Raw genomic sequence first — 22935 nt, 5'->3', positions numbered from 1 at the left:
AAAAATGTGGACTGCTTTCCGTTGTCATCGTTATTATGTAGGGTGTTTACGTTAGTTCTGCCGTGTATGGGGCTTTTCTGGTTACTGGGGCGCTTGGTTAATAACTGTTAAAACTACAATTCCCAGAGTGCACCTCTGACAGCTTATACTGTACATGGCGTCTTGTCGAAGAAGACAAGAGGCAGGTCGCCTTCTGACACCCAGATAGGCTGTCAGATTTTTTTAAACGGTAAGATACAGTTATTTGTGCGAACGGTTTGGAATTATATTTAGCATAAAATGTGTAATAAATGCAGATGTCATCGTGAAATTATTTATGCTATATATCAGCCTCCTCTGCTAATAACAGTGTTAGCTAGCGACGGTGCAAAGTGTAGCTTTCTTTGGTGTTTTGATTAGGAAAAAATGGCGACTTTAGCTCTTTTCTTGTTTGTGTTTTAAGTGTCATAATGGAGGTGGTCACATCCGTCGGTGTGGAAGAGGAGACGCATTTGACGCGGCTGAGGTTCGACGCCGCCGTCAAAGTCATCAAGAGTTTGCCCCCGGATGGTGAGTCGACAGGCGAACACATTAATCGGATTCAATCGGAGAGTCGAACCGGTTCACTTTTCCTCATGAACTGCTTGCAAGTGACGACGTTACAACGGCTTTGCTTTGCACTGGATTTAAAAGGCTTAATCCACTTTGAAGTGCAGACATGCTGCAACGCTGTTTATCAACATGTACGACTTGAAAAGTGCAACTAAACACACTTTGCTTTTTATCTTATACTAGGCTCATTTCAGCCCTCCAATGACATGATGCTGAAATTCTATAGCTACTACAAGCAAGCTACAGTGGGAAAGTGCAATATCCCCAGGCCTGGTTTCTGGGATGCAGTGGGGAAAGCAAAATGGTGAGGAAATAACGACACGTTTAAAACCAGTTACTGTTCAAATGAATCAGTTTTGTGGAAGTGTGTTCATGCACATTGCATATTGACATAGCAACGTGGTGCACCAAAATGATTAAACATTAATTGCTTGGACTAAGGGCTGTACGGGGGTCAAGTGGTTAGCGCGCAGACCTCACAGCTAGGAGACCAGGGTTCAATTCCACCCTCCACCCACATCTCTGTGTGGAGTTTGTTTTCTCCGGGTACTCCGGTTTCCTCCCACATTCCAAAAACATGCTAGGTTAATTGGTGAATCCAAATTGTCCATAGGTATGAATGTGAGTGTGAATGGTTGTTTGTCTATATGTGCCCTGTGATTGTATATAACAGTATAGTGTATAAAAATATTGTATATAACAATATAACTAAAGTCATCATACAGCAACTTCACACTCAAATATACAAACATGTACCAGAGTGTACCCTCGCCTTTCGAAGACAGTTGGGATAGGCTCCAGCAACCCCTGTGACCTTTGTGAGGAAAAAGCGGTAGAAAATGAATGCTTGGCCTAATATGGGTCTGTATAAGTTTGCTTTTCACTAAATTGAATGAACAGATATTATGCAAAATGTGACACATCTTGCAGACTAAACGTACATTGCACAACACTTTGCTTTTTTTTTGCCCTCAAATAACACGCATTGCTTGGTTTAGCTGATCTCTGGACCCCCGCCGTTTTGCTAGATTAAAAAAATAACATTGAAAATGTTAACCTCTTACCCACTTGGGCGGTGCACTTCCTTTCCTACTATCGTGACATTTGGAGGCGGGAGGTTATCAGGAAATTCTAACATGTATTTTTGGACTTTGTAACTCGTCGGGGGAACATGCTGACCTTATCATAACAAAGTCAATTTACTAGTTTTGTGTGTTAATTTAAAACAGGGATGCATGGAACACTCTGGGTGACATGACCAAAGAAGCAGCAATGGCGGCTTACGTTGACGAAATGAAGCTGGTATGTTTTTTTTTTTTCTTTTGTTCATGAGAAATGTTGAAATACTTACCTTTGGATTCATGTTTGGGTGTAGATCTTGGAGGGCATGCCCATGACGGGTGAGGTGGAGGAGCTCCTGCGGGTTCTCGGTCCCTTCTACGAGTTGGTGGATGAGAAGAAAAAGATTACACAGATATCAGACCTGAGCACAGGTTAGGTTCCACGATGATACCAATTTATTATTATTATTATTATTATTAACAATTTGCCCCTTGTCACACTCAGCCCGTTTGACAAAGTTTGCTAGGCAGCTGGAAGGCAAGTACATAACTGTGCTGTTTTTTTTTAATTATTTTTAATAGCAGATATGCTTTTAGCATCCATTATTTTAGATGCAGATGTAGTAGTGTAGAATTTTTGTGGTCCTGTCGCTTCACGCATCGTAAGTCTTTAACAACACAAGAGGACGGGGTGTGTACAAAGAAATTAATCGCAGTTAAACAATAACTGTCTCGTTTAACTTTAAGAACTAAGGCAAAGTTGATTTGCATCACAGATGCCATACACGTCTTATTTTGTAACATCATACAGTCTTATAAGTGGAATAAGAAGTTAAACAGAGGTAATAGACTTATGGTTTTTAAGTCTGCTAACTTAAAGTGCCCATAAATGGCCCGCCACAAATAGATTTGGGGCTACTTGTTTATGCTTGTTCATAAATACACTAGAATAAGACGACAAAGCGACTATGTTTTTTAGCCAATAGCCAATTATTGTTAATGCTTGCTCAAGGGAGATTTCGTTTTATGTGACTTGACCCAAATATTTCCCCCAAAACCTAGTGAAAACCTTCATTGTGCCACCTCATATGCATTTATTTTAATTATTATTTATTCAAAATTATTTAAATTATTTGTAAAAATTACTGTTTACACTGTACATTGTTCATATTTGATGTCATCTATTTATTCTCCACATTTATTTATTATTATACAGGAGCCAGGAAACGACATTCTGTTGGCAATTTCACTGCTGTGTTATTGCGCAATGACAATAAAGTCTATCTTGATGTATTTGAAGCGTGCATTCTGGTTAATGGCCAGCAGGGGCGAAAGGCTTCAAAGCAGCAATTAGATCTTTTGTTTTGACAGTTTTTCCGCTAAATGTACTCTTATTTCTGTTTATGTCTGTTTATGGAGTTGAACACGGTTTGATGGTGTGCTGTCGTTTTTTTTTTTTTTGCCAGGCTTCGGCACGGCCCTGAACACCGTGTGCTCAAAAAGCATGGCGAAAAGCATCGTTAGAAACATGGAATTGAACGGAACGTTGGAGACCCGGCCAGCCAAAATAATGCCAAAGGATGAGGAGGAAAGCTCAGGTGATGAAGAAGAAGAAGAAGAAGAGGAGGAGGATGAGGAGGAAAGAGATGCTGAGACGCAGCAGGTCAAAAAAGGTAAGAAAAACCTTTTTGTCAAAATAGTTTTTTGGAAATCTCCCCTCTTCATCACGCTTCTCCGCAGCTTCACAGCCGAAGAAGAAGGCGTCTGGCAGGACGCACAAAGCCGCAAATGGCGGCGTCGCTCATTTGACCAACGGCAGCCATTCGCTTGGTCCTCAGGACGCCTCAGACGGTCGACCTCTGCTCAACGGCCACCATGAGGGTGAGGAAGGATTTCTATTGATGTTTGACTCCGTGGTGCTGAGCAGTCTTTCTACCCTTTCTCAGATGCCTGCACGGACGTGGCGGCTCTCACCCAGCTTGCGAGCGATTCGGACAGCGAAGTGTATTGTGACTCTGTGGACCAGTTTGGTCAGGATGAGGCAAGAGAGAACACAAATGACAATGATCAGATTTCCTCATATAGTATAGTGCCTCGATAGGTGCTGCTGTTTTGGTTAGCCATGTTATAGGTCCCATATATTAGACTAATATATATTGTCCATAGGTATGAATGTGAGTGTGAATGGTTGGTTGTCTATATGTGCCCTGTGATTGGCTGGTAACCAGTCCAGGGTGTACCCTGCCTCTCGCCCGAAGACAGCTGGGATAGGCTCCAGCACCCCCTGCGACCCTTGTGAGGATAAGTGGTAGAAAATGAATGAATGTAACATCAGTAAATACATGTAATAAAGGGAAAAACTGGTTCCCACAGGCTTCGCTACACATTTTAAAATGCAGTCTGGACAGATACAGACGTGGGAGCCACAAGTTTGATGATTTTTACTCAGTGAATAGGCGAACAGGTTGACACTGCTGGTAAAATGTCGATAAAAATATATGCTAATGTTGCTAAAGTGTGTCCCCCTCTGTCCCACTCATTACTATTAGGTGGATAAAGTGTGTGTGTGTGTATATATATATATATATATATATATATATATATATATATATATATATTCGCCTATTCACTGAGTAAAAATCATCAAACCTATGGCTCCCACGTCTGTATCTGTCCAGGCTGCATTTTAAAATGTGTAGAGAAGCCTGTGGGAGGTGGGTGCGGGGGGTGCTGGAGTCTATCCCAGCTGTCTTCGGGCGAGAGGCGGGGTACACCCTGGACTGGTCGCCAGCCAATCACAGGGCACATATAGACAAACAACCATTCACACTCACATTCATACCTATGGACAATTTGGAGTCGCTAATTAACCTAGCATGTTTTTGGAATGTGGGAGGAAACCGGAGTACCCGGAGAAAACCCACGCAATTGAAATTGAGTGGAATTGAACTCGGGTCTCCTAGCTGTGAGGCCTGCGCACTAACCACTTTTTCCACCGTGCACCATAGGTCACCTTTTAAAAGTTGTTTAGATTGTCACAAGTGGATGATTGAGTTCATAGCATCCATGACAGTGGAGGCCACTATTTGAGGAAATACTGTTTGTAACAGTGATGGACAATAGGACTATTATCAAGTCGCTCATGTTTTAAAGAGTGTAGAGCAAAACCGCTCTCTGGATGACCTGGAGGAGGAGGAGGAGGAGGAGGAGAACTGTCAGGATGTCCAGGGACCACCACAGATGATCAGGTGCGGAGGAGAGGATGGAGATGCTGGCAGGAGCATTACGCAGAGGTCAAGGTTGAACGTGGTCATGCCAAACTCCTCAGTCGGAGGCAAAAGAGGTAAAAACCGCTGCTGTCAAATAGCTTAGTTAGCATTTTAGTTAGTTTTGTTTGAACCAGAAGAGGGCAGACTCACTTGTTGTTGTTGTTGTGGTGCGCTATCCAGGCTCCAGGTCCTCCAGTCATGGCTCTGGTGCACTGAAGCCGGTACATGACGGCGGAGATGATGGCGACGGCAGCCGTAGAGGCGGTGCGTCCACGCCCGGCGTCAACCTGAACGAGCAGATAGTGGCGGCGCTGGCCCAGCTACAGGATGACATGAGGAGCGTCCTGGAGAGGCTCCACACCCTGGAAGCCCTTACTGCCACTCAGGTAGGTTAGAGAGAATAGACTACAAGTAGCAGTCTATGGGTTGGCTACTGTACATTTGTTATGTAATAATAATAATAATATTACATTTTATTTGTATAGCGCTTTTCAGAGTACTCAAAGACGCTTTACAGTAGAGAAAAAATAAATAAAAATAGAGTTGAGTAAAAGATGCATTAAAATACAATATCCACACATTAATTCAGAGCTAAACAAGGCTAAAAGCGGGGCGGGGCGCAGTTAGACATTAAAAACGGATTTAAACAGGTGGGTTTTCAGTTGTTTTTTTGAAGGTGGGAAGGTCAAGGCAAGCATGGAGTGAATGGGGCAAAGAGTTCCAGAGGGTGGGGGGCAGCGATGGAGAAGGTTCTGTCTCCCTAGGTTCAGAGCTTGGCCAGGAGGTTGGGAGTCTGAGGAGCGAAGGGGACGCGGGGCATTGTGTGGATGAAGGAGGTCTGTGAGGTATGGAGGGGTCAGATTGTGGAGAGCCTTGTAAGGTGATGAGAAGGACTTTGAAATGGATACATTGGGGGACGGGAAGCCAGTGGAGGTTTTTAAGGATGGGGGTAATGTCTTCACGGGAGCGGGTGGAGGCGAGCAGCGGAGTTCTGAATATATTGTAGTTTGTTGAGGGTTTTGGATGTTGTACCGTAAAGAATACTGTTGCAGTAGTCGATTCTGGATGTGATAAATGCGTGGATCAGGGATTCAGCGGCAGAGAATGAAAGTGATGGACGGAGTCGGGCTATGTTCTGGGTTAATTGTTTGACGTGGGGTTCGAAAGAAAGGGTAGGGTGCCGAGGTTGCGGATGAGCGGGGGTGGAATGAGGGTGGATGTTGTGATGTTTTTAGGACCAATGATGATAATATCTGTTTTGTCACTGTTTGAAACTGTGTTCCATCCAGGTTTTGATGTCAGTTAAGCAGTTGGTGAAGGTGGAGTAAATGTTGGAGTTGATGGAGATGTAAAGCTGAATATCATTGGCATAGCTGTGGAAATTGAGGCCATGACGACGGATTACCATTTGAAGACATGCTAGCATATCCTCAGTTTCCTCAAACAGGGTCCAATAACGGCGCCATCATGTGGTAGATTTTCTCGAAAATTACCACACAGGCAACACAATAGAGGTCCATAGTATGACAATTGGCGTCATGGCAGTCTCGTGGTTAGCGCGCGGACCTCACAGCTAGGAGGACCGGGGTTCGATTCCACCCTCGGCCATCTCTGTGTGGCGTTTGCATGTTCTTCCCGTGCATGCGCAGGTTTTCTCCGGGTACTCCGGTTTCCTCCCACATTCCAAAAACATGCTAGGTTAATTGGCGACCCCAAATTGTCCATAGGTATGAATGTGAGTGTGAATGGTTGTTTGTCTATACAGTGAAGAAAATAAGTATTTGAACACCCTGCTATTTTGCTATTTCTCCCACTTAGAAATCATGGAGGGGTCTGAAATTTTCATCGTAGGTGCATGTCCACTGTGAGAGAGATAAACTAAAAAGAAAAATCCAGAAATCACAATGCATGATTTTTTAACAATTTATTTGTGTGATACAGCTGCAAATAAGTATTTGAACACCTGAGAAAATGAATGTTAATATTTGGTACAGTAGCCTTTGTTTGCTATTACAGAGGTCAAACGTTTCCTGTAGTTTTTCACCAGGTTTGCACACACTGCAGGAGGGATCTTGGCCCACTCCTCCACACAGATCTTCTCTAGATCAGTCAGGTTTCTGGGCTGTCGCTGAGAAACACGGAGTTTGAGCTCCCTCCAAAGATTTTCGATTGGGTTCAGGTCTGGAGACTGGCTGGGCCATGCTAGAACCTTGATATGCTTCTTACGGAGCCACTCCTTGGTTTTCCTGGCTGTGTGCTTCGGGTCGTTGTCGTGTTGGAAGACCCAGCCACGACCCATCTTCAATGCTCTGACAGAGGGAAGGAGGTTGTTCCCCAAAATCTCACAATACACGGCCCCAGTCATCCTCTCTTTAATGCAGTGCACTCGTCCTGTCCCATGTGCAGAAAAACACCCCCAAAGCATGATGCTACCACCCCCATGCTTCACAGTAGGGATGGTGTTCTTCGGATTGTACTCTTCATTCTTCTTCCTCCAAACACGCTTATTGGAATTATGACCAAAAAGTTCTATTTTGGTCTCATCTGACCATAAAACTTTCTCCCATGACTCCTCTGTATCATCCAAATGGTCATATGCAAACTTAAGACGGGCCTTGACATGTGCTGGTTTAAGCAGGGGAACCTTTCGTGCCATGCATGATTTCACATCATGACGTCTTAGTGTATTACCTACAGTAACCTTGGAAACGGTGGTCCCAGCTCTTTTCAGGTCATTGACCAAGTCCTGTCGTGTAGTTCTGGGCTGATTCCTCACCTTTCTTAGAATCATTGAGACCCCACGAGGTGATATCTTGCATGGGGCTCCACTCCGATTGAGATTGACCGTCATGTTTAGCTTCTTCCATTTTCTAATGATAGCTCCAACAGTGGACCTTTTTTCACCAAGCTGCTTGGTAATTGCTCCGTAGCCCTTTCCAGCCTTGTGGAGGTGTACAATTTTGTCTCTGGTGTCTTTGGACAGCTCTTTGGTCTTCGCCATGTTACAAGTTAAAGTCTTACTGATTGTATGGGGTGGACAGGTGTCTTTATGCAGCTAACGACCTCAAACAGGTGCATCTGATTCAGGATGATACATGGAGTGCAGGTGGACTTCTAATGGGCAGACTAACAGGTCTTTCAGGGTCAGAATTATAGATGATACACAGGTGTTCAAATACTTATTTGCAGCTGTATCACACAAATAAATTGTTAAAAAATCATGCATTGTGATTTCTGGATTTTTCTTTTTAGTTTATCTCTCTCACAGTGGACATGCACCTACGATGAAAATTTCAGACCCCTCCATGATTTCTAAGTGGGAGAAATAGCAAAATAGCAGGGTGTTCAAATACTTATTTTCTTCACTGTATGTGCCCTGTGATTGGCTGGCGACCAGTCAAGCGGTAGAAAATGAATGAGTATGCCAATTTTTTCCACAGCGGTTAAGGAGATATTAATTTTGTCATTATCTTTCCAGGCCAGGTCAGCGGCCATGTCTCCTGTTCACTTGTCAACCACAGTCAATAGGAACATTCAGGTGAGCTAACTCCTGACTCATTGTAATAACTAATAATAATTTTGCATTACACGTCTTATCCTCTAGAAACCATCCTGGTGGCCTTTTGACATCTCTCCCACCAGTCTGGCCTTTGCTGTGGTCTGGCCGTTTGTGGTGCAGTGGCTCATTAGCCTTTACCTGCAGAGGAGGAGAAGGTACTCCTCATCCTCCCATCACACACACACACACACACACACACACACACACACACACACACACACACACACACACACACACACACACACACACACACACACACACACACACACACACACACACACACACACACACACACACACACACACACACACACACACACACACACACAGTAGTTTAATAAGTGTTCCTCTTTCCTCAGACGCCTCAACTGAATCCCCTGTGACTTTCGGCAGTGGTTTCTCCCACTTGCAGCCCAGTAATCATTTGCTTTTGCACTAAGAAGACGACGAAACTCTTGAGAAAACATGTCCTATGTGTGTGTGGTGTTAAAAGAATGTCTTTTGCGCTGAGGGAAATCCACAGAATGATGGCTGTTTCCATAGTAACTAGGGCTTCTCTGCACAAGTGGGCCAGATAATCTTTTTTTGACGTGGTTTTAACTTTTCAAATAGTTGCCCAGGCAATGCTGCTAAAACTGTTATAACGACTAGCTAGGGAAGCGAGAATGTGAGGATAATATATAAATATATAACTGTAATATGTGATATTCTTTGTAATTCTGATTAGTATTAATATTTATTGCTTTTAGCAACACAACAATCTACTGGCCAGCTTAATGTTTAGGTTTCATGATCCACATAGAAGTGCCTCAACATCCCATCGCACACATTATGGCTTTCATATTCACATATTGTAGCGCTTGTAGTGCTGGACCAAATCAATAACTGGCTTGTCATCAATGTTTTTTCTATGTTGTCTAATTGTGTGATAATATAATGTACTGTAGTGACATCCATACAAACTGTAAACAAGGGGAGCAGACCTAAATGCAATATTTTCATTGCATTGTCATAATAAAAAAAATCATTTCCAAAAAGGTCTGCACTAACCTGTTAAAGAGCCATTATGTTGTAATAAAATGTAAAAACATTAATAGTTTCTACTGAAGGCTTTGTGGCCCTCTGCCTGTGGATAGAGCGCACTCTGCATGTCCTAATCTAAGCCTCAAATAAAAGTTTCATAAAGCGTATTAGTGTCCTGCGGTGTTTTCTTCAGCACGCACAATTTACTTTGTTTTATTATTTATTGGGGTGTCGTGGGAAGGGTGACGGAGTACATTGTGTGTGCAGGAAATGGATCAAGAGCATAAAAACAGCAACCTTTTTTTTTTTTAAAGTATGCAGTCGAGCAAATAAAATATGTCAGTACATATATTAGAATTCTTCAACAGGTATATGTGCGGCAATCAAATGTGAGACACGTTTACACAAACATCATAGGAAAGAAGGAAACTAGTAAAACAAACTACTGTAGCCAATTAACTATGACATAAAAACCTCATGTAAGTAGTGATTGCACTTTTTTTTTTAAACATTTCTAGCCAGACCGGGAAACTTGACTAAAGACTGAAGCCTGACACGGCGATGTGCTGAGCGTTGTTTCTTGCCTCAAAGTACGATGTGTCCGTCTCGTCCTCGGGCTGCGGAATGAACGGCATAGGCTGGTTCTGCAGGTTCTCCCAGTCGGAGCCCTCAAACAGCGGGTGACACTTCAGCTCTGTTGGGACAAAATGATATTCGAAAAAAAAAATAAAATGCTCAGACCACCACAATGTATCCCACTGGACATTCTCTAAATTAGTGTGTACATTTTTCATGTACGGGGCGGCACGGCGGACAAGTGGTTAGCGCGCAGATATCACAGCTAGGAGACCAGGGTTCAATTCCACCCTCGGCCATCTCTGTGTGGAGTTTGCATGTTCTCCCCGTGCATGAGTGGGTTTTCTCCAGGGTTTCCTCCCACATTCCAAAAACATGCTAGGTTAATTAGCGACTCCAAATTGTCCATAGGTATGAATGTGAGTGTGAATGGTTGTTTGTCTATATGTGCCCTGTGATTGGCTGGCGACCAGTCCAGGGTGTACCCCGCCTCTCGCCTGAAAACAGCTGAGATAGGCTCCAGCAACCCCCTGCGACCCTCATGAGGAAAAAGCGGTAGAAAATGAATGAATGAATGACATTTATGACGCCCCCTATGGGTCGTGGTCAAAAATGCTTAGGAAGATGCACCAGCATATATGTAATACAAAATCATCATTAGACAAATGTTCAATGTACTGCGGACAATTAGTTGCTCACTTTTTGTTTAATGGCGGCCGTGTTTTCAGAACAATCTGGTGCACCAAATTTGGCGGTGAACTGCTAATGTTGAGGTGTCAAACACCGTTATGAAGACAATTTCAAATATCCCACAACAATGACTCCACTGTATCACGTAGATCTGACCTTTCAGTCCTGCCCGTTTAGTCTTGTCCATGGTCAGCAGGATTTCGATGGAATTCCTCGCCTTCTCCGACAGCTCCTCATCTCCGTCAGGCCAGGGGATGTCTTCAGGCCATTTAGCAACAAAGCAAAAATTTAATCATTTGTTTTTTGGGGACTGCACACAAGGTGACAATACCATAATAATAATAATAATAATAATAATAATAATAAAACCGCCCCACCTCTGTTGAGTATATTCTGGAAAACTAGTTGAGGCGTCTCGTCATTGAAGGGTGGCACGCCTGAGAGGAACTCGAACAGGCACACGCCCAGTGCCCACCAGTCCACCATGCAGTCTGGATGGCAAGGAGACATGTCAGTCACACGCGTGTGAGCCGAGCACCACAGTTGGGTGAGCACTCGGTGGGTTAATGGGATCATCACACAAGAAAATGGGTATCGTACTAGCAACCTTGTTTTGGATCAGGAGCTCCTGAGCATTGTTATTAAGGTATATGCATTAACTGTAAAAAAAAAAAAAGTGTGATGATAGCCATAGAAGAGGAAATTGAACTCCCTGCACCATGAGAAAGGGTCTTGCTGCTCAAAATATCTTCAATATTCTGTATCAATTCTATGCAGCTAACAAACAGGCTAATTATACACTAAGCAACATTCCTGCAATTCCTATACAACGCCACTAGGTGACAGCATCCCTCTGCAAAGACCTTCCTGTTCCCTCTCCAGGGCTTTCGTAGGTAGTACAACCTTTATTAGGATAAAGCTGTGATGATAACCATAGAAGAGGAAATGGAACTTACAGCGCTATAGGAAGGGGTTTGGCTGCTCAACATGAAATACTAATTGTGTATTGCGTATAACAATTTCATGGGATTGATGTTAGCAACTAGGGTTCAATTCCACCCTCGGCCATCTCTGTACTCATTAATCATCCACTTGTGACCATCAAAACAACTTTTAAAAGGTGACCTATGGTGCACGGTAGACAAGTGGTTAGTGCGCAGGCCTCACAGCTAGGAGACCCGAGTTCAATTCCACCCTCGGCCATCTCTGTGTGGAGTTTGTGTGTTCTCCCTGTGCATGTGTGGGTTTTCTCCGGGTACTCCGATTTCCTCCCACATTCCAAAAAAAAAAAAACATGTTAAGTTAATTAGCGACTCCAAATTGTTTGAATGGTTGTTTGTCTATATGTGCCCTGTGATTGGCTGGCGACCAGTCCAGGGTGTACCCCGCCGCTCGCCTGAAGACAGCTGGGATAGGCTCCAGCACCCCCCGCAACCCTCGTGAGGATAAGCGGTAGAAAATGAATGAATGATGTTAGCAAGCAACTACCAATGGAAGTATTAAGCAATATCTCTACTCCGGAGGTGCCAACAGCCCTCAGCAAACACCTTCTTAGTACTCAATACTGTAATAATTGCCTGTAGAATTATAAAAGGTGAGTATGAAAAAAATTATAATCAACATAAAAGCACAGAAAGCGGCATCAATCCTTCAAAATGACCAGTGACTGGCACAGTATTATTCATGTCATGGCCCCACCCTTCAAGAATATCCACAACTAAGAATATGCAGGGCAACCCAATTTTGATCATAGTAGTGTGAGCGCTGTGTTAAAAGATCTACACAATCCACCTATTTGACACCTGCAGCAGCCAAGCAGGCAGTAAGCTGAGCACCTGATTCAAAAGAGAATTAGTTAGCAGGTGATTCAACATGCTTGCAAAAAAAAACAAAAAAAACAACCTCCTCCTCCTTACTTACCACACAGAGCCATCCCTGAAACTCACAGAGAAGTCACGTGAGGTCAAAGGTCGGAGGGAAGAAACTAAAACAAAGCTACAGCCTCGCTGCCGTCTTCGCTTACCGTGAGGTTTCCCCAAAAGAAGTTCTGGAGCCAGATAGTCCGGAGTGCCTAAAATGGGCGCCCCCTCCACGGGCAGCTGCCCCCTTCGCACGCTTTTTGGTGTCCTGAAGGGGGTGTGAGAGGTCGACGCGGCCTTAGGAGTCTGATGAGAAAATATAGTGGTGATAATGATGCAATTATATTTGCCACCAGCAGAGGCGCTGTTTTTTACTAATTATTCATTCATTTATTTTCTACCGCTTTTTCCCTCACGAGGGTCGCGGGGGGTGCTGGAGCCTATCCCAGCTGTCTTTGGGCAAGAGGCGGGGTACACCCTGGACGGGTCGCCAGCCAATCACAGGGCACATATAGACAAACAACCATTCACACTCACATAGTCTACTAATTATTCCAATAAAAAGGCCCAGTATTATGCAAATGTGCTGTTAAAATAGGCTTCGCTACACATCAGAGTGGAACCCACCTGGCAGAGCGAGCTGTTATGCGAGCTGGTTCGCCTCTGGACCGGTGTAGCGGTACCCGAGTGACATGCCTGCATGGAGACGTCCATGCCGTCCATGGAGCCGATGCTGAGCCGCGACACGCCCGACGTGTTGGAGCGGTTTATGGAGCTGCAGTAGCTCCGGAAAGCCACCACGTTCTTTGGCTTGAGGAAGGAGGGGGACTGCGCCACGCCGCCGGCTGGATCGGGAGGCCTGGAGTCACAGCTCGGGATGGAAAAAGAGAAGGTAGGCTGTGGTTGTGGAGGTGCTACGGTGTCCTCCTCAGAAGATGCGCTCTTTTTGGGAGGTCTGACCGATTCTAGTGAGGTATGACCGTCTAAGGTCAGCGACGTTTCCAGCACGGAGACATCAGAGTCCAGACTCAAGCTTCTGCAAATGGCGCTGTTCTCGGCCAGCGGCGACGTGAAACTGGAATCTGACAGGTCCTTATTGGTGTCACCGTCCAATAACTCCTCCTCCAGTTCGTGAATTAGACTCTTGGACACGGCGATGGGACTGGAGCGCATGGGGGCCTGATCGGCCGTCGCAGTGATCCCAATGGCGGAAAAAGCTCCAGTGAGGCCCGTGTGAAAGCCGGCAGTGTCATGGGGAATCTCATAGCATCGTTTGTATTGCACGGTGTTCCTCTTGGCATGGTTCTCCAGCTGTTCTGGACTCAATTGCATGTCTGAAAATGTTCTCTTGATGGATGACGGAACAAAAGCGTCATCTCTTGGCAGCAGAGAGACGGGCTTTGTTTCAGAGGGAGGGGTGTCTGGCTTCACGGGGGACTCTTTGGACTCCAAATGTCTTCTTGCATTCTCTTGGCTTTTTACATTTTCTTTCTACAGAGCAGAAACAAATGATAGAAAAATACCTTTTACAATAGCCACGTTTACATGGACCCAAATATTCCAATTCCATTCGGGTTATTTGCTCAAATGGAAAGAACCTAACCTTTGTATACACCTCATTCCGAAAAAAAAGTGCCAATCCGAATGAATATATAATCGGATTCACAGGGGTGGAATATTCCTTTCCCCAATCCGATTCAGGTATCTTGTACCCGCTCAATCGGAAAGTTGTCAGGGTGCGTTCTTTCAGCGCATGCTCAGGTCTCTCAGGTTTTGAAAATGGCGGCGAGCAGTCATCACTGGACTACAGCGCAAAGTTCATTTTTGATACAAACTTTAAAAGAACTGAATGTAATTGCAAGACTAGACGGCCGAAAAACTATTTATTATTATTAACTTAGGGCGGCACGGTGGTCGAGTGGTTAGCGCACAGACCTCACAGCAAGGAGACCAGGGTTCAATTCCACCCTTGGCCATCTCTGTGTGGAGTTTGCATGTTCTCCCCGTGCATGCGTGGGTTTTCTCCACGTACTCCGGTTTCCTCCCACATTCCAAAAAACATGCTAGGTTAATTAGCGACTCCAAATTGTCCATAGGTATGAATGTGAGTGTGAATGGTTGTTTGTCTATAATGTGCCCTGTGATTGTATATAACAGTATAGTGTATAAAAATATTGTATATAACAATATAACAGTCACTAAAGTCATCATTCAGCAACTTCGCACTTAAATATACAAACATGTACCAATATGAATGTGAGTGTGAATGGTTGTTTGTCTATATGTGCCCTGTGATTGGCTGGTGACCAGTCCAGTGTGTACCCCGCCTCTCGCCCGAAGACAGCTGGGATAGGCCCCAGCATCCCCCGTGACCCTTGTGAGGAAAAGCGGTAGAAAATGAATGAATGATTAATTTATTATTGTTTAATTTATGATTATTAAAAATTAATCCCATCCCTCTACGCCTCTTCTTCGCTGTCATTTTCCGCAGGATCGCATGGGTTTCAAGTTGCTGCTTTAAAAAAAAAGCGTAGCAACTGTACCAACAACCGTGGTAATCACACTCTCGTCCGCCATTTCGTTTACGTTTTACTGCGCATGCCCCATTGACTATTCCGTTTGATTATAGCGGTGCATGTACACAACAGGAGATTGGAATATTCCTTTCCATGTATACACTGTTTTCTGGTACGTCATTCGGAAAGAGGAAAATCTCATGTAAACGTGGCTAATGTTAAGGTCCCCTATTATGCAAAACTGCCTTTATGATGCTCTAACTGCAGTATGTGTCCATAGTCTGTTTATGTCCACCACTTTGTACAATATGGAGCCTCTAAAATTCTTTTAGGCAAACACATATGTATTTTGGACCCTGCTGGACACATGTGCAAGTTACAACATTGATAATTCAATACAATTCACTTAAAAGGCTGCCTGACCTCCTCGTGCTCCCACAAAGGGCTGACTCCTCCGTCTGTGTCGGTGGTGCTGCCCGCGCTCGTCGTCTCAAACCGCTTTCGCGTCTTCATCAGCGTGGGCATCAGGTTTTTAGCCAAGTGATGTGGACTGAACACGGTGCTGTCCGGCCCTGTGAAGATTTATTAAAGTGAAACCTAAATTCCTACCCAATCTGACACTCCAGAGCATACCTTTCTTCCAAGGGTGGCGAGCAGGGGAGCTTGTCGTCCTCATCAGGGGGGAGCCGAGGGAGTTATTCTTCTGTTTCACTTTACCGCATAGCCCGGGAGAGGATGCGGCAGATGCACTGCAGTGACGCTTTCCTTCACCCGCAGGCGTGTTCTGTGTTGGAAAGGTAATCCATCATATGTACAGTGCTTGCAAAATGACCCAAAAAAAATATTGAACTTACAAAACCGATACAGCTGATCAAGGAGAGGACTTGACCCGGCGTGCGGAAGTAATCCTTCTTGGGTTTTGCCAAGGATGGTGTAGTGAGGATATCCATAAGATTCAACTCTGATTTAATCACAGAAAACATTAGATTATTAAGTCATTAATTTGTTATGGTTTACTATACTAAAATACACAGATTTTCATACAGTTTACAAATCCATTTACCTCGGTCAAGTTTGACTTTGGAAAGCCCAAAGTCGGTTAATTTAATGTGACCCTCGTTGGAAATAAGCATGTTGTCCGGCTTTAAATCCCTACACAGGTAAAACACAAAAAAACATGTAAATGTGACGTTCACGTGTGTGTGTGTGTGTGTGTGTATGTGTGTGTGTGTGCGCAGAAACCTGGAGCAATCGTATGTAAATCATGCCACTGGTTGAACTGGTTTGTGTACCTATGGATAATCCCATGGCGGTGCAGGTAATCCAACGCAAGCGCGACCTCTGATATGTATTTGACTGCCATGTCCTGGTCAAAATAGCCGTAAATATGCAGAAGAGACTTCACATCTCCTCCTATGAGGTATTCCATTACCTGTAAACAATGGAGGAAGTTAGCAGAAATACACAGAGGTTCCTGGAGATGTTATGTGTTGCTTGTGTTACCAGGTAGATTTTGGTGGCTGTCTGAAGAGAGTAAAAAAGGTGAACTATAAAGGGGCTTTTGCTCAATGCCAGTGCATCCCTTTCTGCCTTCATCTGGCCGCCCATATTTTTATCCACCATTTCTGCTTTCTTCATTGCCTGGAACAAAAAATATTTATGATTCATTACACGTATATAGGATTAATTCTACTCAATAAAGAAGGTAAATATCCACTCACCTTGATGGCATATAAACGGGAGTTACATTTCTTCCGTGCAAGATAGACTTTGCCAAAAGCACCGCGGCTGATTGGTTTCAAAATAATGAAATCCTCGATGGAAGGCGCCTTCGGAGGCTCGGTGGCTTTATTGTTTAAAGTAAGTTTGTGCTTTTCCTCCGCGTCCATCTTGTCAAGTGTTCTTCGGTGTCTAAAATAGTCAGCAGTTAGCTTTAAGTTAACACTTACATCATGAAGGAACGGGTAATGGTTTGTTTGGTACGTTTGAAAAACGCTCTCTTCCGGTGGGGTCCTTTGATGTTGAGTTAGGTATACAAGGCAGATGCCTACTCAAAAAGTTCAAACCGCGAAAGGATACCGGAGTTGTTACATTTTTTGAAATATTGGTAAAATATTCTATATATTAATATGTATAGTGACTACTTAATGTTTAATTTTCCTCACAAAACCATTTTCATCAGGCATTTTTGAAATAGTGACAGACATTACATATACCGCACACAGCCCCTTTTAAAAAAAAATACATCTCATTGTGAAAACTAAAAACGCTAACTTGAAATCCCCTTGGCCACGCTTCAAAAAAGAAAAAAAAAACACTGAAAAGCCGTTAAACTGTCATCCAAGGGGCCTGCGTTTCTATGACGTCATTTTGTAGTTCTTTTTGCACCGCAGATGCCGGGGGAGTAGCCATTTGCTGTTTTTAGCCTGAAAGTTGTGTAACAGAGAACAACACAAAAGCAAAAGGACAGCGTTCCGGGACTCGACGCTCATTCAGAGCACATTCACTCTTCATATTTGTGGTCTAATTGTGCTAAAAATGTTTTCCCTGTCGTCCTTTCAGCCACAACAGGTAAGCAGAACTGCTGCTTTTTGATCCCATGTGTCTCAGCTTGTGTTCCCTGTAATGTAGCGAAAGTGTCATTTGTATTGCCTGAAGATAACTATTTTTATAATAATTATTTTTTGTGTGCAAATATTCTTGCCTCAATGACAGTAATGTTTGTTTACCTAATGTTAGCATTAGCGTGCTATAGTGTGACATTGGCTTACATAGTCGGGCGTGCTGACGTCATCACGGTTCATAATAAAGTGATACATATTATCGTGAATATTGGCTAGTAAGTTTAAAAGATGAAGGCCATGGAAGCGTATGGTTACATAACAGCCGCCGTGGGGCCAAGTCACCTTGTGATTTGCATGTTGACAGTTGTCATGTTCCTCCCTGTCAGATGATTGTGCCCCTCAGCCAGCTCATCAGTGGGCTCCACTCCTTAAAGAACTCAGCCACAGCTTCGGTGCAGACGCTACACAAAGACTTCAGTCCTGAACCCACCTGGCTTCCAAAAGAGGTACCATAAACGTAACATTGTAACACAACCATAGTACAGATGTATTCTTTTTTTTTCCTCTCACCGCAGCCCAGTGTGAGTCTCCGGGATCTGGCTCTGTTGGACATTAGTGGGAGTCATCTGGATGATGTGATCAGCAGGTTGCTGCCCGATTTCGGACCAGAGGAACCTCCTGTCGTCCCCTCTGTATGGAGAACAAGCCATGTTTCTGCAGACACTTTTTTTCACAACAAACACGGTACGTCATTAGTGATGCGAAAAAGCGAAATACCGCTCATATGACACTTTCTATTTTGCGTCATTACAGGGTTCTCACACAGAAGATTTGCTTCGTCGATATTCCATAACCGGAGACCTCTTAAAGAACTTTGTTCCGAACTTCAGTTTTTACCCTGTAAGAAAATATATTCAAATCACAATATTTGCATATCTACTGAATTTTATCTCTTTGTGGTGTCAGTGTTGGTCCAGACTCGAGGTTTCAAGACGCATCGATTAAAGACCAAACATAGAGAATACGGTTACGATGTGGAACCGGAACCCGAGCGCCCCTTCATGAAGGTCAGCATTTCTTAAAAGAAACAAACATTCAAAAAGGTGATTTTTTTTACAAGATGTATGTTTTGTAGGCTTTTCTGACGAGAGAAAGGACACCGGAACTGCAGTCCGTGGACCAATTGATAAAACATAAGAAACTTCCGGAGAGCCAACATGAGGCGTTCAAGTCGGGCTTCTCAGAGGGATTTATGCAATCTCAGGGCATCGTACAGAGAACACAAGGCAAGTTTGCTTATCCAGCAAATTTCCGAGTGTTGTTTATTATTTAAAATATCATTTTTAACTCTTTTCAGAGGGTTTGAGGAAAATCAGGCTGATTGTGTTGGTGTGTTTACTGGTGGCCTTTATTGGTGTCGCAAGAGCCCCCTTTCTTTCCGGTAGAGGCTCCTTTTCCGATGCCGGTTTGTTTTCCTTTCACTAATAAACATGAAATAGTAAAATCCTAATGACAAAAACTGAAGCTAATTTTCTGTGTCTTTACAGTAAGGTTCCGCACCAGCATTCTGGGTTCAGCTATCGACCCCACGCAAATAAACGTGACTTTCGAGCATGTTAAAGGAGTAGAGGAGGCAAAGAATGAGCTGCAGGATGTAGTGGAGTTCCTCAAGAATCCCCAAAAGTTCACCGTGTTGGGTGGGAAGCTTCCAAAAGGTATGAGTGGGTGCACTTCATTTCTTGTTCTGATGTTTCTTTGATTGTTTAAAAAAAAAATGGTGACGACATGACTGACCCGTCCCTCAGGGATCCTCCTGGTGGGACCGCCCGGCACAGGGAAGACGCTGCTGGCCCGAGCCGTCGCCGGTGAAGCGGATGTGCCTTTCTACTATGCATCCGGGTCTGAGTTTGATGAGATGTTTGTGGGTATTGGCGCCAGCCGCATTAGGAACCTCTTCAGTAAGTTTGGACTGGGACTGTGACGAGAACGTACATAAGCTGATATGCTAATTTATTGGTTATTTATTAATTTTTTTTGCAGAGGAAGCCAAAAATAATGCACCTTGTGTCATCTTCATTGATGAACTGGACAGCGTCGGCGGGAAGAGAATAGAATCTCCAATACATCCTTACTCCAGACAAACCATCAACCAGCTACTGGCCGAAATGGACGGGTCGGTCCTTCTCATTCACACCTTAATGATAATTATTTTTAATAGCTCTGACATAGCGTTCACATGTGAATGTTTTCAACAGGTTCAAGCCAAATGAAGGCGTCATCGTCATCGGAGCTACTAACTTTGCTGAGGCTCTGGATAAGTATGGTTCTCATTTTTTTTCCTTATGTTCACCTTTGTGATTGTTATTGAGCGATACTACTTCCTGTCAGTGCTCTGGTCCGACCGGGAAGGTTCGACATGCAGGTGACCGTCCCTCGGCCGGATGTGAAGGGACGGACGGAGATCCTCAACTGGTACCTTTCCAAGATTAAAGTGGACTCTGGTAGGTGGAGTTGAATACAGGATGCATTTAGAAGGCCGGATTCATAATTCTTCTTCTTTTGGATGCTTGAAGGTCCATGATGGAGATGGAGAGCCTCCAGGCCTCCATCATTGACCAATTAATTTTCTACCACTTATCCTCACGAGGGTCGCGGGGGGTGCTGGAGCCTATCCCAGCTGTCTTCATGCAAGAGGCGGGGCACACTGGTGGCCAGCCAATCACAGGGCACATATAGACAAACAACCATTCACACTCACATTCATACCTATGGACAATTTGGAGTCGCTAATTAACCTAGCATGTTTTTGGAATGTGGGAGGAAGTCGGAATACCCGGAGAAAACCCACGCATACATGGGGAGAACATGCAAACTCCACACAGAGATGGCAGAGGGTGGAATCGAACTCGGGTCTCCTAGCTGCGAGGCCTGCGCGCTAACCACTCGGCCTATTGAGAATCATTCATTCATTCATTCATTTTCTACCACTTATCCTCACAAGGGTCACAGAGGAATGCTGGAGCCTATCCCAGATGTCTTCGGGCAAGAGGCGGGGCACAGCCTGGACTGGTCGCCAGCCAATCACAGGGCACATATAGACAAACAACCATTCACACTCACATTCATACCTATGGACAATTTGGAGTCGCTAATTAACCTAGCATGTTTTTGGAATGTGGGATTAAACCGGAGCACCCGGAGAAAACCCATGCAAACTCCACACAGAGATGGCTTGGGGTGGAATTGAACTCGGGTCTCCTAGCTGTGAGGCTGTGGTACTCCTAACCATCTGATATTTCAGCTTTAATGAGTTCGACCACAAGTTTTTCTTCCAAGTTTAGCTGTGAGGCTAACCGCTCACCCACCGTGCAGCCCGGCCTCCATCATAAATGGACAAATTTTACATTTTCTTCATGTTTTGATGTCCCATAACTTTTGTTCATGTAATGTATGTTGTTGCTGCAGGTGTCTTTCTTCCAAAAAGTAGCTCTTTTGTTCTTGTGCAGGGGTCAACGCTGAGATCATCGCCCGGGGCACTGTAGGCTTCTCAGGGGCGGAGCTGGAGAACCTAGTCAACCAGGCTGCCTTGAAGGCGGCGGTTGACGGGAAAGAGAGGGTCACCATGAAAGATTTGGAATTCGCTAAAGACAAGATCCTCATGGGTGAGCGCATGCACGTTCTCTGAGAATCCATCAAAAGGAACCCAAAAAGCGCCTCAAGTCATAGCCCTTGTCCATTGTAGGCCCGGAAAGGCGGAGCGTGGAGATCGACAAGAAGAACAAGACCATCACGGCTTACCACGAGTCGGGCCACGCTATCGTTGCATACTACACCAAAGACGCTATGCCCATTAACAAAGCCACCATTATGCCTCGAGGGCCAACGCTGGGCCACGTGAGTCCAGAAGAAGAAAAGCTCACCTCAAAGTCAATATGCCTACTTGTAGTTCTCTTGTCTTGCAGGTGTCCCTCCTACCGGAGAACGACCGCTGGAGCGAGACCAGGGCACAACTGCTGGCTCAGATGGACGTCAGCATGGGGGGGCGCGTAGCGGAGGAGCTTATCTTTGGAAATGACTACATCACCACAGGTGGGGGTTAACTCTGAAAAGGTACTTGCATTTTATTATGATTATTTTTTTAATAATCAGTTCATTTCAGGTGCGTCCAGCGACTTTGACGGCGCAACCAAAATAGCTAATATGATGGTCACCAGGTTTGGCATGAGTGGCAAGGTAAAAACAAAGACACTTACCTTATTTAAAAAAGATGATGTAACAATGTCTGCGTTGTGCTACAGCTGGGCGTCATGACCTACGGAGATGTGTCCAAACAGAGCCCCGAGACACAAGCCGCCATCGAACAGGAAGTCAGATTGTTGCTGAAGGTGAGTTGTTTTGATAGGACGAAAATTATCTAGAAAAAAAAAATTGACATTGTTATTGACGTCTCTTGGGTAGGACTCGTACGAACGGGCTAAAAACATACTGAAGACTTATAAAAAGGAGCACGAGAAGCTGGCCGATGCCCTACTCAGATACGAGACCCTGGATGCCAAGGAGATCCAGATGGTTCTGGAGGGCAAACCGCTGGACCATTAGCCCCTGAACACTACATGACTTGTGTACATATGATAAATCTGGGATTCATTTACTGAGTTTATTTTATTTTTATTTTTTTTAAGAATGTTTAATTTGGCAGCACAGCGGTGGAGTCGTTACCGCGCAGACCTCACAGCTAGGAGGACCAGGGTTCGATTCCACCCTCGGCCATCTCTGTGTGGAGTTTGCATGTTCTCCCCGTGCATGCGTGGGTTTTCTACCGGGTATTCCGGTTTCCTCCCACATTCTAAAAACATGCTAGGTTAATTGGCGACTCCAAATTGTCCATAGGTATGAATGTGAGTGTGAATGGTTGTTTGATTGGCTGGCCACCAGTCTAGGGTGTACCCCACCTCTGGCCCGAAGACAGCTGGGATGGGCTCCAGCACCCCCTGCGACCTTCGTGAGGATAAGCGGTAGAAAATGAATGAATGTTTAATTTGAGTATAGATCTTTGAGCTGCATCATGAATATAAACACCAATGGTGCTTCTATTTATTTATAATGGAACCTTCAAGTACCTCAGTAGAACTCATTTATCAATGTTGCAGCTATTTATAGACAAGTGTTATTGCTTTTCTTTTCAATTAGTCATCTTATAATGTGCTCACCTGCTAAATGATATCAGA

At 44.3% G+C, this 22935-nt stretch overlaps 3 protein-coding genes across 4 annotated transcripts; 2 read left to right on the top strand and 1 right to left on the bottom strand.

Moving 5' to 3' along the window:
* The first annotated feature begins 115 nt into the window (after positions 1 to 115).
* On the top strand, positions 116 to 9667 carry acbd5a (acyl-CoA binding domain containing 5a). 2 transcript variants are annotated; one of them, XM_058060375.1, is made up of 14 exons: positions 116 to 229; positions 443 to 549; positions 775 to 895; positions 1821 to 1893; positions 1967 to 2084; positions 2158 to 2190; positions 3119 to 3325; positions 3393 to 3533; positions 3599 to 3693; positions 4806 to 4995; positions 5102 to 5307; positions 8400 to 8459; positions 8526 to 8635; positions 8839 to 9667. In XM_058060375.1, exons 2-14 carry the CDS (start codon positions 450 to 452, stop codon positions 8849 to 8851), a joined length of 1467 nt encoding a protein of 488 aa, XP_057916358.1. In that variant the 5' UTR covers positions 116 to 229; positions 443 to 449; the 3' UTR covers positions 8852 to 9667. The 2 variants fall into 2 exon arrangements, with proteins under 2 accessions (XP_057916358.1, XP_057916359.1); XM_058060376.1 differs by lacking the exon at positions 2158 to 2190 and having other exon boundaries at positions 117 to 229.
* Positions 8901 to 17174, bottom strand: mastl (microtubule associated serine/threonine kinase-like). The gene is made up of 12 exons (XM_058060374.1): positions 16865 to 17174; positions 16647 to 16784; positions 16436 to 16575; positions 16207 to 16295; positions 15998 to 16104; positions 15777 to 15927; positions 15567 to 15715; positions 13255 to 14118; positions 12792 to 12933; positions 11146 to 11259; positions 10925 to 11026; positions 8901 to 10196 (listed from the first exon to the last, which is right to left on the bottom strand). Exons 1-12 carry the CDS (start codon positions 17030 to 17032, stop codon positions 10039 to 10041), a joined length of 2322 nt encoding a protein of 773 aa, XP_057916357.1. The 5' UTR covers positions 17033 to 17174; the 3' UTR covers positions 8901 to 10038.
* A 342-nt stretch (positions 17175 to 17516) lies between these two features.
* LOC131108883 (ATP-dependent zinc metalloprotease YME1L1-like) lies at positions 17517 to 22929 on the top strand. Its single transcript, XM_058060294.1, has 18 exons — positions 17517 to 17714; positions 18094 to 18213; positions 18283 to 18451; positions 18521 to 18607; positions 18674 to 18774; positions 18843 to 18993; positions 19065 to 19172; positions 19255 to 19422; positions 19513 to 19665; positions 19748 to 19880; positions 19963 to 20025; positions 20096 to 20208; positions 21214 to 21369; positions 21450 to 21601; positions 21670 to 21796; positions 21867 to 21940; positions 22006 to 22092; positions 22166 to 22929. Exons 1-18 carry the CDS (start codon positions 17682 to 17684, stop codon positions 22304 to 22306), a joined length of 2136 nt encoding a protein of 711 aa, XP_057916277.1. The 5' UTR covers positions 17517 to 17681; the 3' UTR covers positions 22307 to 22929.
* The last annotated feature ends 6 nt before the right edge of the window (positions 22930 to 22935 follow it).

The sequence above is a fragment of the Doryrhamphus excisus genome, chromosome 21 (genome assembly GCF_030265055.1).
Source record: "Doryrhamphus excisus isolate RoL2022-K1 chromosome 21, RoL_Dexc_1.0, whole genome shotgun sequence".
Lineage (NCBI taxonomy): Eukaryota > Metazoa > Chordata > Actinopteri > Syngnathiformes > Syngnathidae > Doryrhamphus > Doryrhamphus excisus.
This window is presented reverse-complemented; position numbering and strand designations above follow the sequence as displayed.